Genomic DNA, 13,767 nt, shown 5'->3' on the forward strand with positions numbered 1-13,767 from the left:
GTTTTCTTCTACACTTAAACATACAGCTCAATGAAGCATTAAATGTAAGCGACTGTATAACTTACTTGTTATGATAGTCTTACAGAGTAGGCCTTGAGATGGAGAGGATAGATGCAGCTTCAGTAAAAGACATTTTCAGGGAAAGAACATTTTCCAATTCCTCTTTGGAAATTTGAATATTGTGAAAAATGACTTGAAAAAACATGTTTTTAATAAGGCTTGGAGCTAAATGTGGAAAAATGTTGCTACTAATTCCAGCATCATTCAGTTTACAAACGGCGTCCCATTGAATAACTGGAATCCCCCCTCCCCCATTTTCACATAATGTGAAGCCATCCAGTGGGATGGTTCACATTTTTGAAACTCCTGATATTGCGTGAAATCCCTTTATGCACACTTTGACTACAAGGGGTAGCCGACAAGCATTAAAAAAGGATAACGTTTTTAAAAATGGGAAGAGCAACCAAATTATAACATAACATTAAAGTGAGCATGTGCTACACACCTCCTGCATGAATCAATAAATTCAGATATGTTTAATCAGTGATGCAAAATCTTACAGAACATGCTTTGGTTTTGTCGAGTGGACTCTTGCTGCCTTTAGCAGAGAGTGCTAATTCTGGGGACTGGTGGATGCTTACAGCACACAGTGTATGAAGAAAACTATAAAGATGTTTACATACAGCCTATAAAATGGAGTGATGGTAATACAACCACAAATTTGTTTCACAGCTGAAATTAATCAGATAAAAATAAAAACTGCATTACTTTTTAATGCTGTGCCACTGGTATTCTATTTGTACTTGTCTAGATTTATACTCCTCTACACCTCTTTAGATGCTGTATTGCTTTAAAACATTGATGTGAAGATACCAGTGCCCATTCTGCTGGTTAAAAAAAATAAGAAGGTAATCTTTAAATACACCAAATGTTCAGGTACATCCTGAAGGGTGCAATATTCCACACAGGCAGGAGGGGTCACTGTTTGAAAACAGTTGCAGGTCAGCTAAAGTACATACAATGGCATAACACTGCAAACCAGGGATACTGGTTAAATGACCATAGGGAGATTTTAAATGGAAAAAACTAACAAAAGATCAAAATACATATGTACATATTACTCACAAAGCATATCAAGTTTGAACTCTTTTTTTAGGGAACAGAAGTCAAATTAACCATGGGTTCAATCTGGTTACAAAAAGCTTTCTTCACATTAATAAATACATTACTCATACGTCACCTGCATGTGGGTAAATCCTAGAGTCATACAGGAAGCAGCGGAGCCAGCTTCCTAGGCCTATACTGATATGTGTGTGAGCACATGGCTCCTGACAGTTATTTTGTATCCGTAATCATAATGCAACAATCAAAAAGAGAGGTGTTTGGATAAACTGTTATTTATTTTCAGGCTGTTTTTTCAAGATCCAGTGCATTTAACAGTGCATTGAAACATTTGATGCTGTGACGCAAAATTACCTAAACACCAATGAAAGGGTAATCAGAAACTTACAAAGTAGCCAGTAATCCTGGTGATGACTCGTGTGAACTTAAGTCTTCTAGAAAAATATATGTGACCCTAGGACTTGTCATAGAATGCCATTTTAGCCTGCAGCCTGAAAATAGAGCATAAAATGTAAATCATGGATGGAAGGTTACATCGGACACCAAAAAGCATGTATTCATGCACCGCAGACGAGCTTTTCTACACTTCACCCAGACAAGCTGTATTTAAAACCACTAATGTCAGAACCAGTCGTAACGTACTGCATGTAATGTGCCTAACACAGATCATCTCCTGTCTTTTGCCATATGTGTGAAAGGGCCACAATGTCTAGCGTTCATGACAGAAAATAGCATCACACCAATCTTATATTTACCAAATTACATTCAATCTATAATTTTTGAGAAGGTTCATGACATGTAGGTAAAATATTTTCCTCTACAAAACTCTAAATGTCCTTTGGCATCTTTGCTTTTTTTTAAAAAATTAGCACACATCTTTAAATTAAATCAAAAGTAAGAAATATATGAAACTGATGTTAACGAGGCAGCTAGTGACTAGCTGAATAAAAAAAGTGCTGATGAGTCTTTGCGGTCACATGAGGCTCAGCTGAAGGAGATGGTGAGGAAAAGGTAACGGAAGGAGAGATGATGCAGAAAGGCACAGAGTAGGTTTCCTCCATTGTGTCTTCACTCCTGCAGTTTGAACTGGAAAGAACTGGTGCTCCATTTGGTTGTGTCACAGTCAAGCATGGTGCGCTCTGTGAAGATCACATTCCCTTCTGCATCTATCAGGATAATTGTATTGGTTCTGAATGGATAACAATACAGAGAAGAAAACAATTATAAATTTAATATCTAATAAGTATGACAGTGGTTATAAAAAGTCACTTTTCAGACACTGTTTGTCGCTGCCCTGCTAAATGATGTTTTGATAGCTTTGGAAAGCACTAACGCTCTGACCTTTTGGCTACAAGAGAGTGTCTGTACCCAATAATCCAGTGTTTCATTGCTGTGGAGGATTGATTACACTGGGGATTTTTTTTGTGTGCCAAGAGTTCACTGCTCTGTGATCTTGCTGTCTAGCACAGCAGTGTCAGTCACCACCAGTGAACACATAAGGGGGGAGAGAGAAATGATATCTGGTGAGTGAGGAAGGCTCTGACCTTGTTCCATAATGAGGGGAGCGAACACACACGGCTGACAGAGCCTGGATCATGGACTTGCTATAACCATCACCCTGAGTCTCCTGAATTGGATCAGGTGTGTTCCTGTTAAAACAACAACAACAAAAACAAAACAGATAACTTTAGAAAGCGTGTCGGGTTTTAATTGCACATGCATTAATACTTTTTTCATTATTTATTGCTCTTGAAGCAAATCCCATTTCTGAGCGATCCATAAAATCCACCAATACCCTTTAAGTGTATGGGTGTCTGCATGGAAACTTGGGTCAGATTATACCAAATGCAGTGATTCTAGCTGAGTGCTATTGGTGATCGCTCCCTGTAAGTCTAACCACCTTCCATGTGTGACCGATTAATGTGCTGGATCTCCTCACAGCGACCCTTATATCTGAATTTCATTTGAGGGTCTTCAAAGCTGTGCAAGATTATTAAAGTATATTAAACTAAATTAAAAACTAAAACTAGATATGGAAAATATTTTAGTTAACTGAAACAATAAAAATTAATTTAGTGTCAAATTTGTCAACCACGCTGAGCGGGCTCTGGTACTGACAGGGATGTCTATTGGTCTATTAGACAACACCCTTCACCCTCTTCTTAAATTATGCTTCAATTGATTGCACCTGTTTATCTTATATATCAATCCATCCATCCCCTTCAGCTTATCCGTTTCAGGGTCACCGGGGGACTGGAGCCTATGTCAGGTTGACAGTCTGGCACAGAGCTCAAATGCACTGACATTCACATCTATGGGTAATCTATAGTCAATGAGTAAAAGTGAATGATTCAATTCACTTTTACTCTGATAGTGCAAAATAACAACAACAGTCGCTTCTGTTGTTGGGGTGGGGTGGCTGTAGCTCAGGACATAGAGCAGGTCATGAGCAGAGTATCAGGCTTTTTCAGTTGCATCTCCTACATACACACAATTTAAAATGCACTGCAGCTGAATGAGATTTAAGTGGGTGTTTGTGAACTTACAGCTCCTCATTATTAAGGACACTGAGCAGCTCTTGCACCAGCCCATCACAAGAGAGCGTTTGGTCGCTGACGACGCTGGTGAAGTGTTGCTTGCCTTTCAGCAGTTTCTTCCATGGAGTATCCAGCAGCGAGTTGCTCAAGCTGTAGATTCCTGCTGAGGGGGAACAAGATAAATACAGACAAATTTAAACATTAGCAAGCTCTGCTAGCGTCTTTCTGGTGTGTTCTTCAATCTGAGAGCAATTTCACTGCGGAAATGTCAGACTGACATGAGCCAGCCATAGGCCAGGAGGAAAGGTATGAAAGGTTTCTACAGCAACCATACTAAAAACACAGACCTGGATTTAGATGGATGGGTTCAGGGCTGCCTCTGTTTCCATAGTAACACACAATGTCTTGTTTAGCTCTAGAGAGGACACAGTAAGATGGGAAATTAGACATTTTATGATAATCAAACGTGTTTATGTCTAATTATGACTGTTGTGTCAGGAGTCAGAAGACTTTGAGGCTATTGAAATAAAGCGAAATAGAGCAAAGAGAAAGTTCAAAGGGGCATTCCTCAGGGAAACATGGAAAATGAGCGCTGAGGGTGAAAGAGAATAACAAACTGCACCATATAGCATTTTTTAATGATGCATTTTTTTTGCAGCCCTGGAAAATAGGAATTAAGAAGCCTGTGTTATTGCTGGACGCAATTCAAATGGGAAAGTTAAAATACTATACCACACTAGAACAATTTTGATGTTATCCACAAAGGACAACTGGGTGAAATTAAGGTCTCAAAGTAAAAATTAGTGCTGCAAATACCCTTGACTACCACAAAAGCCATTTAGTTACGGTGTTAGATCTCCTTGCAAAGTCCTCAGTTAGAGGGAATTTATTCAGTCTGAAAAAAATCTATCCGACATCAAGGGCATCTGTCACAGCCTTGGTACAGGAGAGTGAATAATAAATTATGATCGAAGCCTTTGAAGCAGTAGTGGAATTCGTTTTTTTGATGTCAGTTTTATGACAGCAATACCAGTGGCATCAGTCAATCTCAAATGTGGTGCAACACTGTTTCAACATCTGACTTGGAAAGTTTCCCAGTTGAGAGCTGGCAAGACAAGGGCACAATATGCTGCTGGGCTTTTACTCTGCAAATACATTTACTAAATAGTTTTAAAAGCCAAAGTACATATTAGACAGCCTTTGGTCTGACCTGTTAGCACCACAAGCTGAGAATATTTGCCATTATTAACAAAGATTTCATGTCACGTTGAGAAAAACAAGTCTATTAATGAATTAGTAAATTGAAAGAACATTATTTTGTAACGGCTTTGATAATCAAATGAGCCTGCTTGGTTTTTCAACAAAAAAACCCAAATATTTCAACTGATTACATTTTTCTCAACTTCACTTGCCTGAAAGAAACCATTTCTGATCATTTACAGAATAACCAATTAAAACAGGTCAGTTAAACAATGCTGAAAAATCTCTTAGTTGTAGGTGGTTAGTTATGTTTTGCTCTACAGGAACATGAACAATATAATTCACACCCTCATTTCCTCTCTTCATGGACTGCCCAAGATGTTGAGCATTTCCTTCAGATTTAGCGCCATGTTGATCTGATTTACATAATCATCCCCTACATCTGGGGTTCTCAAACTGTGGGTTTGTCTCCACTAGTGGGGCTTAGAGCCTGTGCAGGTGGAATGTGGACAACCAGGAGTCCAGCTAAGTCGAATGAATATGACGTCCCACGGGAAAATAAACAGAAGCTTGCCAATGCTATCAGCCTGACATTTAGGTAATAATTGATTTTAAAAACAAAAACATGCTTGTCAGACATGCCAGCCTCAGTGGAACAGAAGACCCATCAGAACAGGCTTGGTTTTCCAATCTTCAAATGTCCATTTTTGATGGGGCCGTGTGCCTGCAAAATCAGATCTTTTTGTTTTTTAGCTCAAACAAGTCTGAAAGGAGTAAGGACTCAAAGCTGACTGCTTCAAAAAAGGTGTAAATACTGCGCTTATGTTCCTCCTACATATGAACTGAAATTTTAGTTTATGGTGTTAATTTTCTTATTAAAGTCGATAAAAATGATAAATTCCCCAATAACTCAGTTTGACATGATGATGTGGTGAAAAGCATTGTCTTAAGTCAGGCTGGGTACACAAACATAATGGTGTAAGACAGGGGTGGGTAGCTCCAGGCCTTGAGGGTCGGTGTCCTGCAGGTTTTAGACATCACCTGGGTCAACACACCTGAATTAAATGATCAGTTCATTACCAGGCCTCTGGAGAACTACAAGACATGCTGAGGAGGTAATTTAGCCATTTGAATCAGCTGTGTTGGATCAAGGACACATCTAAAACCTGCAGGACACCGGCCCTCGAGGCCTGGAGTTGCCGACCCCATCCGAATGCTCATCGAGGCGATCGTTGGCTCAAGAGTTGGGAGTTCACCTTGCAATCGGAAGGTTGCCGGTTCGAGCCCCGGCTCGGACAGTCTCAGTCGTTGTGTCCTTGGGCAAGACACTTCACCTACCGCCTACTGGTGTGGGCCAGAAGGGCCAATGGCACGATATGGCAGCCTCGCTTCTGTCAGTCTGCCCCAGGGCAGCTGTGGCTACAACTGTAGCTTGCCTCCACCAGTGTGTGAATGGGTGGATGGTGTGTAAAGCGCTTTGGGGGACTAGTAAAAGCGCTATACAAATACAGGCCATTTACCATTTATAATCTTGCTTGTATTAAATGTATATCGCATTGTGGTGGGGCGTGGACGCGGTGCTGGGCGGACGCACCTGCACGGCATCCGCAATCATGCCCGCCGGGGAATTGGGGTTGTTGTGGTGTGATGTATGTGTAGCTGCGGTCAATAAGGATGGCTAAAAACTGATGTATGGACCTGCTGTGTCTCATTCACACCACACGCATATTTCGCTGAAATATTTGTATCTCTTTTAAACCTCAGAACTGAGCATGGCTTCTTAAACCAACAACTATAAACACATCAGCACTGGCCAATATTCACTCAAGGCGAAAGCAGTGACCGCTCATCCAAGCACGCACATGGTAGCCAGTCAATGAGAACCAGATGGCACTGTAACCTGAGAGAGAAGCCTTTATTTGTCTGCTCTGCAAAAATGAAATTGTCTGAACTAGTATTTTGTCTTGGTATTGAGGTCTTCACTCAACAATACCTCAACAGCCTGGCTCTATCTACACACTTTGCGTGTGATATCAAATCAAATTGACCATGGTGGCAGCAGGTGGAGGATTTATGGAGAGAGAGTTCCATTTGTGCTGTTTGAAACTGGCTAAAATGTTGAAAGTCCCATCAGGTGTGCCGTGGGTTTATTTGGGCTGAGATGAGGGAACAGCAGGAGGTCGGGACCATCGGGCAGAGCGAGAACAAAGAGGGAAGAGTCAAAAACAGGCTTTTTCAGATCTCAGTCAGAGAGTTAATCAGTATGCTAGCTGAGAAGTGTTCTAATGAAGAGTCCTCTATATTGAGGCTGCAGAGCATCACCAGCTGTAGTGTAGTTGGCTGAGATGGTTGAGTGAGTGTTAGAGTTTGTATTGTTGATTGCCATTTATGCTTAGAAATATTTACTTATATATGCTTAGAGTTTTGTAATTAGCTGTAGATTGGTAGAGGTTTTGATCCTTGATAGTCTGCAAACTTTGTGTGTATTAGACAGCACTTTGGGAGCATGAGAGGTCACACCGTGTCTTATTGTTTTATGGTAGAATCAACGTAGTTGCGTCTGTTCTAGTCTAAGTGCTCTTTGTTTAGATGAACTGCAGGACTTCCTCACCGTGTTATCTAGGATGAACCATCTAGGGTGAGGGGGAGGCTACCCTCTTCCTGACCAAGGATGTTTGACCCTTTGATCAGCAGTCCACACACACACACACACACACACACACACACACACACACACACACACACACACACACACACACAGGCAAGGTACTCTTTGTGTGTATGTAGACGTCATATGTTAATGAACTTATGCATATTCATGTAACCTCAATAAAAGACAGTGGTACGGGAGAACGGACGAGAGCAACTGGGGTCAAGCGAAGGAACGGTGCCTGTCCGGTTCTCTCCCGTGCACGAGAAACATGAAGAAGCTTGCCTACTTGTGTCTTGCTTTGCAGTGTAATTATATTGTCTTCAACGTTCCAGCGGATAGGTTCAAGCTACAAACCTATCAGTGAGCTTTCAAGAAATTCAGGTAATTTTTGAGGGAAAAAAATAATCATAGCAGACAGAAACTTTGGGATTTATCAGCAAATCATTGAATAGGACGTGTTCCTACATCTCACCTAGTCACCATCAGTGATTCCAACTTTGGCTTTGGCAATATGTTTCTGTAAAAATGCAAGGAACTATTTCTAGTCAGATTGAAAAGAGATACATGACAGATGTAGTTCTTAGTAAAACATTCATATACTGTATGGAAACATGGAACTTCAAATATTTATATTATACCAGTGATGTATTGTAATTCAGACCTCCCATCTGATAGAAAAAGGCTGTGCATACAACCATGCAAACAATCAGAGAGCAAAAATTAACATCATTTAAATTTGTATGGCAATTTTTAGACATCTGGAGTGAATCATGCAGTGCTATTTATTGTAATCCACTCAGGAGAATCTCATCTTCTGTTCTTCTAAAACAGAATATGATTTCCCCAGAGGCGATGTTACAAGCACTTTGGAGAGAAGAAAAACAAATCCTCACAGTACAGTTTCTTTAAAATGTTGAGAGTTCATCCGCCCCTGATACTGTGGAATGTGCGTATCTGCTGCCCCGCTGTGTTTCTTTTTGAGCCCGAACAAGTTTCTGCCAAGAATTACAACACAGGGTTTGAGGCAATAAGATCGAACCACTTTCTAAAGTTGTTTTTTTTTTTTTTTAAACAGCCAAACTGAAAGTGCATTAGGGAGGCATTTCTTTGCGGGCAACATCAGAGCACATATTTAATAAAATGGATAATCTCTGGGCATTGACTTTAAAGCAAGAGCGACTTAAAGTGGGATCAAAAACCAGAGCTATAGACAAGTCAGATGAAGTGTTGGATATGGAGCCTCGAGAGCATCAAGCTGAGAATATCTGAGTCAGATCAAAATTTAAATATATATGGCATTAGCTTCACGACTGTGAGGCCCAGTAGACATTTCTTTAAATGCAAGGCTGCCACAGACCAAATTATTCATGCACAATCCAATCCAACATGATTAAAGAATATTCCTGGTGAGACCTCTCCATTAATAAGCAGCAATAAATAAATTATCAAATAGTTTGTATGTTAAGTGTACAGTCTTGCTCTCATGTATGTGTAAAGAGTGATGAGACTTACACAAAGAAGGTGCCACATCTTGACCCCACTGCCACCAGTCGCCACATCGTAAATCACACCTGTGCTTACAGATGAAACCAAAAGCCTCTAATTGTCATGTAAAGCTACTGTCAATCCACCAGCAGTTATTGATTCGGAAAGAAACCAAACGCCTTATTTCCTCAGGGCAGCTGGGCACATTGCAGTGGATAACAAACAGGCTGGTAATGATGGTGCTTACTAAAAAAGATTGTGCATATGTAACTGCTGCCCCTGGTTTTAACAGGGACATCTGCATATTCTGAGCTGATCAAAAATAGCAGCTAAGCCACCTAGATAATGTCATACGGTTGCCCCTAGGTTAAAAAAAGAAAAAGGAAAAAAAGCTTTCAAAGGCTCAGATGATACCGACACTTCTGAAAATAAAGCTCCAAGTAGCTGACTTTTTGTGCAGGTATACACAAGTATATACACAGACCTTTAAGAATAAATGTTTGTTTGGAATCTCACATGTGTGTATTTCACTCGGTTCAGTGGTATGCTGAACTCTTGTGGCTTTCTTCACAGTTTGAGGTGCAAAGTCTGCTGAGATTGGGAAATCTAGTCTCTCAGATGCAAAATACTTTAAAAAAATGATGTGAAAATTATTAGCGTGAGAAGCAAAAAAGGTCTAGCTAACTATATTTAAAGTGAACCAGAGTTGCAGTATACTTTAAAGCTCAGCAGCCAAACAGCACGATAGGAGTCCCACAGTAACTCATATGATGCTTTCACAGAATGTAGCCTAATATATTGATGGTACTGAGACACAGTGAATCTCAGTATAGTGCAAACAATCTAAAATACATCACTTTGTGCATTGTCGTGCCAATGTGTGCTACTATTATTATGCCATTTTAAAAATGAATACACCACGATCACAAATGTAGGAGTGACATTGGTTTCTGCATGTGGTAAATATATATTGATCAAAAACGTTGATATTTGGCAGAACTGTATTCATAATTCATATAAAATATTGCCCTATAAATAAGCTTAGCTTTGAATGAGCCACTACATTACAGAGATATGTTTAAGTCTTTCAGTTGTATTGCTGAAACTTGCAATACCAAAGCCACAGAAGATGTTTCCAACCTACAATACTGTTTCAAAAAGTAGCACCTTATCCATTATATTGGAGTTGGTAGAAATTATTAGGTGGCAAAGAAAATAATATGAAAAACAAAATATTTCTCTATCCTGAAAGCTCTTTTGGGGATAACAAACTACTTCAGGCTATGTTAAGAGGAGGAAAAGTCCACTTTTTCTTCTCCAACAGAGATACAACTTTTAACCTCTGAACTCTCCTTTCCCCCGCTTTCCTTTGGGCAGGTGCAGTCATAATGTTATCAGCAGGAGAGCTGGCTGTACTCCCGTCAGGAGCGGTTTCTCTACCATCAGCAGCACAGCATCAAGCGTCAACACTTTATAGCAAACTTTTTATGTTACACATTTTTGTAATTTCAGGTAATATTGCCTTTACATCAGCTACACTATGCTCCAGCTCCCTAAGACAACAGTGTGGCTTCACTATATTGCAGCTCTCTACATGGGCCGACAACCTGACAGCTATCCGAGTGTGCACTGAGCCCATTTTCTTTCTTTTCTATGCTTATCATCAAATTCAGTCAAGTCAGGCTTGTGAAGCACATGGGAGGGGGAAAAAAGCCTTCGTTATTTTTTATGCTGTCTAGAGTTTCTTTGTTTATAACCCTGAAATATGAACAGGTGTTCCTTTGGAATTTTAATGCTGGCTCGTTCGCAGCTCAGTGTCTTTTCAGTTCTGCCTGGCTGGCACTCCAAAGATGAAGATGTTGCTTTTGTGGTTTTCTTTCCGCGGTAAGGCCAAAATTCAGAGGAACAAAGTTAAAGCCCAGTAAAAAAAAAAAAAAAGAGAGACTCCTTTACTGTTTAGATTGTGAGAAGACACACATTATACAGCCTAGTGTGGCTATTTTGCATATTTCTTCTCACTCTGGAAAATATTTCATCTTATGAAATGCAACAGTGGATAGCGTCTGTTTTTAAATGTTAGTGTAAGCATCCACATGATGGATATACTTATTTGAATCAGCTTTATCAGTGCATAGAAAATATGCAGATGGATTTCACAACACGTTTTACTCACTTGAACTCAGCTGTGATGAGGTTAAACCCATTGTACAGGTGGCCTTCTGACGACACCTTCTTCAGGTAGGAGTAGCTGTCCTGATCCTTGTCCATTAAATAGTGAGACACTAGAAATCCTGCAAATTAGCAAACGTAATAAGAAATGTATGTAATGTATGTGTACTACTTATTCCTTAGAATCAGTTATATTATCACATGGATTCTAGACACTGAGGCTGTAAAGGGGCACTTGGGACATTTTCATGGCTGATTACCTCGTCCTTGTGCATCAGCGTTAGGACGTCCCTCCATGTAGTTGGTGATGGCAGCCAGCTTGCCCCTCTTGCTGATCCCCAGCCATGACCCCCCTTCCTTCCCTAGCTCCAAGTCCAGGCCTGATAAACACAGAGTTACAATGTATTTTTAAAAAAAGAGGGGCATCAGACCTCACATGAAAAGAGTATGACTCGATTTTAACGGATAATAACAGAGATTCTTCAGTATACCCTGCTTCTTTTGCATGCCAGTTTTCCTTAACAAGGACAAATGATGGGTAACGAATGATTAACTCAAGAAAGAACTAGGTCATTTGTCACTAATCATATGGCAAACAGACTTTTTAATTATTCACTGCAGCTAAGTGCTAGTTTGAGAAAAAACACATAAATTCATGCAATATGCAAAAGATGTGAAAGGGAAAGAATTCTACAGTTAGAAAAATGTTAATAAATAATAAAAAGAGAAAAAAGAATAAATAATTAGTAATGGAAATTTGAAGTTTCTCTGATATTAGTAGCAAATATATATTACATATTATTTTTGAAATGGTCTTATTATGCTTTTACCTATTTGACATCATGCTGTATGCACAAATGTTAAAAATGTGGATATTAAAAGTAGACAAAGTTTCAAATAATGACGTCAGTGTGTGTGTGTGGTCATAGTTCTATATGTAGTGGATATCCCAAATATGACCATTTTAGGCACACAGCTCTGGCTGTGAACACAGGAGCCCCGCCCCCCAACTGTGCAAAACCTTCTGTTTGGAAGAAACTGCCAATCAAAAGAAATTAGGTTTGAAGGGAGAGCAGTCTCAAAGGGAGAGCGGCTTAAATAGCTTGTTTCATATAGTAGATAGATTGAGTGGCAGTAAGAAATCTAGTCCACATTAAGATGCGCAAATAGAAAATATTTTCTTCTGTGTCACTGACATCACAATCAGAGGAAGTATAAAACTTATATAACCTTCAAGATGTTGTCCAATTGGAATGAAATCTCATAAGAGTGATGGCAGGAATTATTTTAGTCCATCAGTAACTGAATGTTTTCTTTCTACATCCCTCTCCTCCAGTTGACACAAAGAATGTCAGGCCCTGCAAATTTGCAGCACTTCCTGGTGATCAATAAAGACAGGTCCACTTATACAGTCAGTGACCTCGAGAGCCAAATGGTCTAATTCCTCTGAGGGTGGATGGAAAGCTAGCTAAATTCCACTGGGACCAATAGCTTACTTCCCTTCTCGCCATGCTACGTCTCCTTCAGGGCCCTACTGCTACCCACCCACCACACTCACGCCCCGTTCATCCCCCACCCCTGCAGATAAGACAGAGCCATTTATTCCTGTCACATTGCATAAAAACAGCCATCAATTAAGAACCCACTAGTCGAGTTCTGACCCCTCTATTACAAAGGGGAGAGGAGACTGGCGAACAACGAGGATATCGCACCATTTCTTCCCTCAGCAGAAAAACAGAAGACTGATTTTTTCTGATTAGCCATAATGTGTATTGAACATCAGTCAATTAAATGTAGTTTGCTGTGGGTGGGGATGTTCTGCGATGGATTTTTGAGGTGAAGGAAAGGGATTTTTCCTTGATTAATGAAAGCTCTTTATTCTTACAGGTAAAGTTTGTTAAGCAGTACTAAAAAGCCAACCAACCTTGCATATATTAATCAAAATAAGCAATTAAATTCTAACAGACACGTTTACACAAAACATACAAGAAAGTTTTTCACTAATTTGTGTTAGCTTTAGCTTTAAAAATTACTGCTGTTTAGTGAAAAGCTTGACTGGTGGTCTCAAGTGTATATGTACAGGCTTACCACTGAGGATCTCATTGCTGGCCCCCCAGAAGTCTGCAGCTTTGGATGGCCTGTTGTAGAACTCATCTCTGTTTGCAGCCAAAATTAGCCTGAGAACATAACAGGTTAAAACTTGTAAAGGGGGCTCAGCCCCCAATCATAATGCCATGCATACAATGCCTTTACAATACAATTACAACATTGCATTACAATGTTAAAAAGCAATTCATTTAGTTGGATGACCTGTTGTAGTGCCTAAGAACCACCCTGCCACTCCATACACCTGGACAAGATGCAAACTAGAAATAGAGCTGTTTTCTCACCTAACCTCATTACCTGCCCATTTGCTCACCTGGTTCTTCGTGCTCCTATACAGTCTCTCTATCATCTCTCTGTCCAACCTCCTGGACTGACAATCGCACACAAATGCATGGTATTCAACATAACATAACATAACATAACATAACATAACATAACATAACATAACATAACATAACATAACATAACATAACATAACATAACATAACATAACAT

General features: G+C 39.8%; 1 protein-coding gene across 5 annotated transcripts in view; it reads right to left on the bottom strand.

Annotated features, from left to right (window-relative positions):
* Window positions 1-1,381: 1,381 nt before the first annotated feature.
* tango2 (transport and golgi organization 2 homolog (Drosophila)) overlaps window positions 1,382-13,767 on the bottom strand; it is a 20,901-nt gene continuing 8,515 nt past the window's right edge. For 4 of the 5 annotated variants that reach the window (XM_005936875.2, XM_005936876.3, XM_005936874.3 and 1 more), the window contains exons 3-9: window positions 13,255-13,343; window positions 11,427-11,546; window positions 11,171-11,288; window positions 4,007-4,074; window positions 3,669-3,822; window positions 2,667-2,771; window positions 1,382-2,311 (exon numbers count right to left, since the gene is read on the bottom strand). In XM_005936875.2, the coding sequence (XP_005936937.1) occupies window positions 2,191-2,311; window positions 2,667-2,771; window positions 3,669-3,822; window positions 4,007-4,074; window positions 11,171-11,288; window positions 11,427-11,546; window positions 13,255-13,343 (775 nt within the window). In that variant the 3' untranslated portion in view covers window positions 1,382-2,190. The remainder of the gene's footprint in view (window positions 2,312-2,666; window positions 2,772-3,668; window positions 3,823-4,006; window positions 4,075-11,170; window positions 11,289-11,426; window positions 11,547-13,254; window positions 13,344-13,767) is intronic. The other variant, XM_005936878.3, reaches the window with a different exon arrangement.

Source organism: Haplochromis burtoni, unplaced genomic scaffold (assembly GCF_018398535.1).
Source record: "Haplochromis burtoni strain Fernald_Lab_line unplaced genomic scaffold, NCSU_Asbu1 Contig_226, whole genome shotgun sequence".
In the NCBI taxonomy this organism is placed as follows: domain Eukaryota; kingdom Metazoa; phylum Chordata; class Actinopteri; order Cichliformes; family Cichlidae; genus Haplochromis; species Haplochromis burtoni.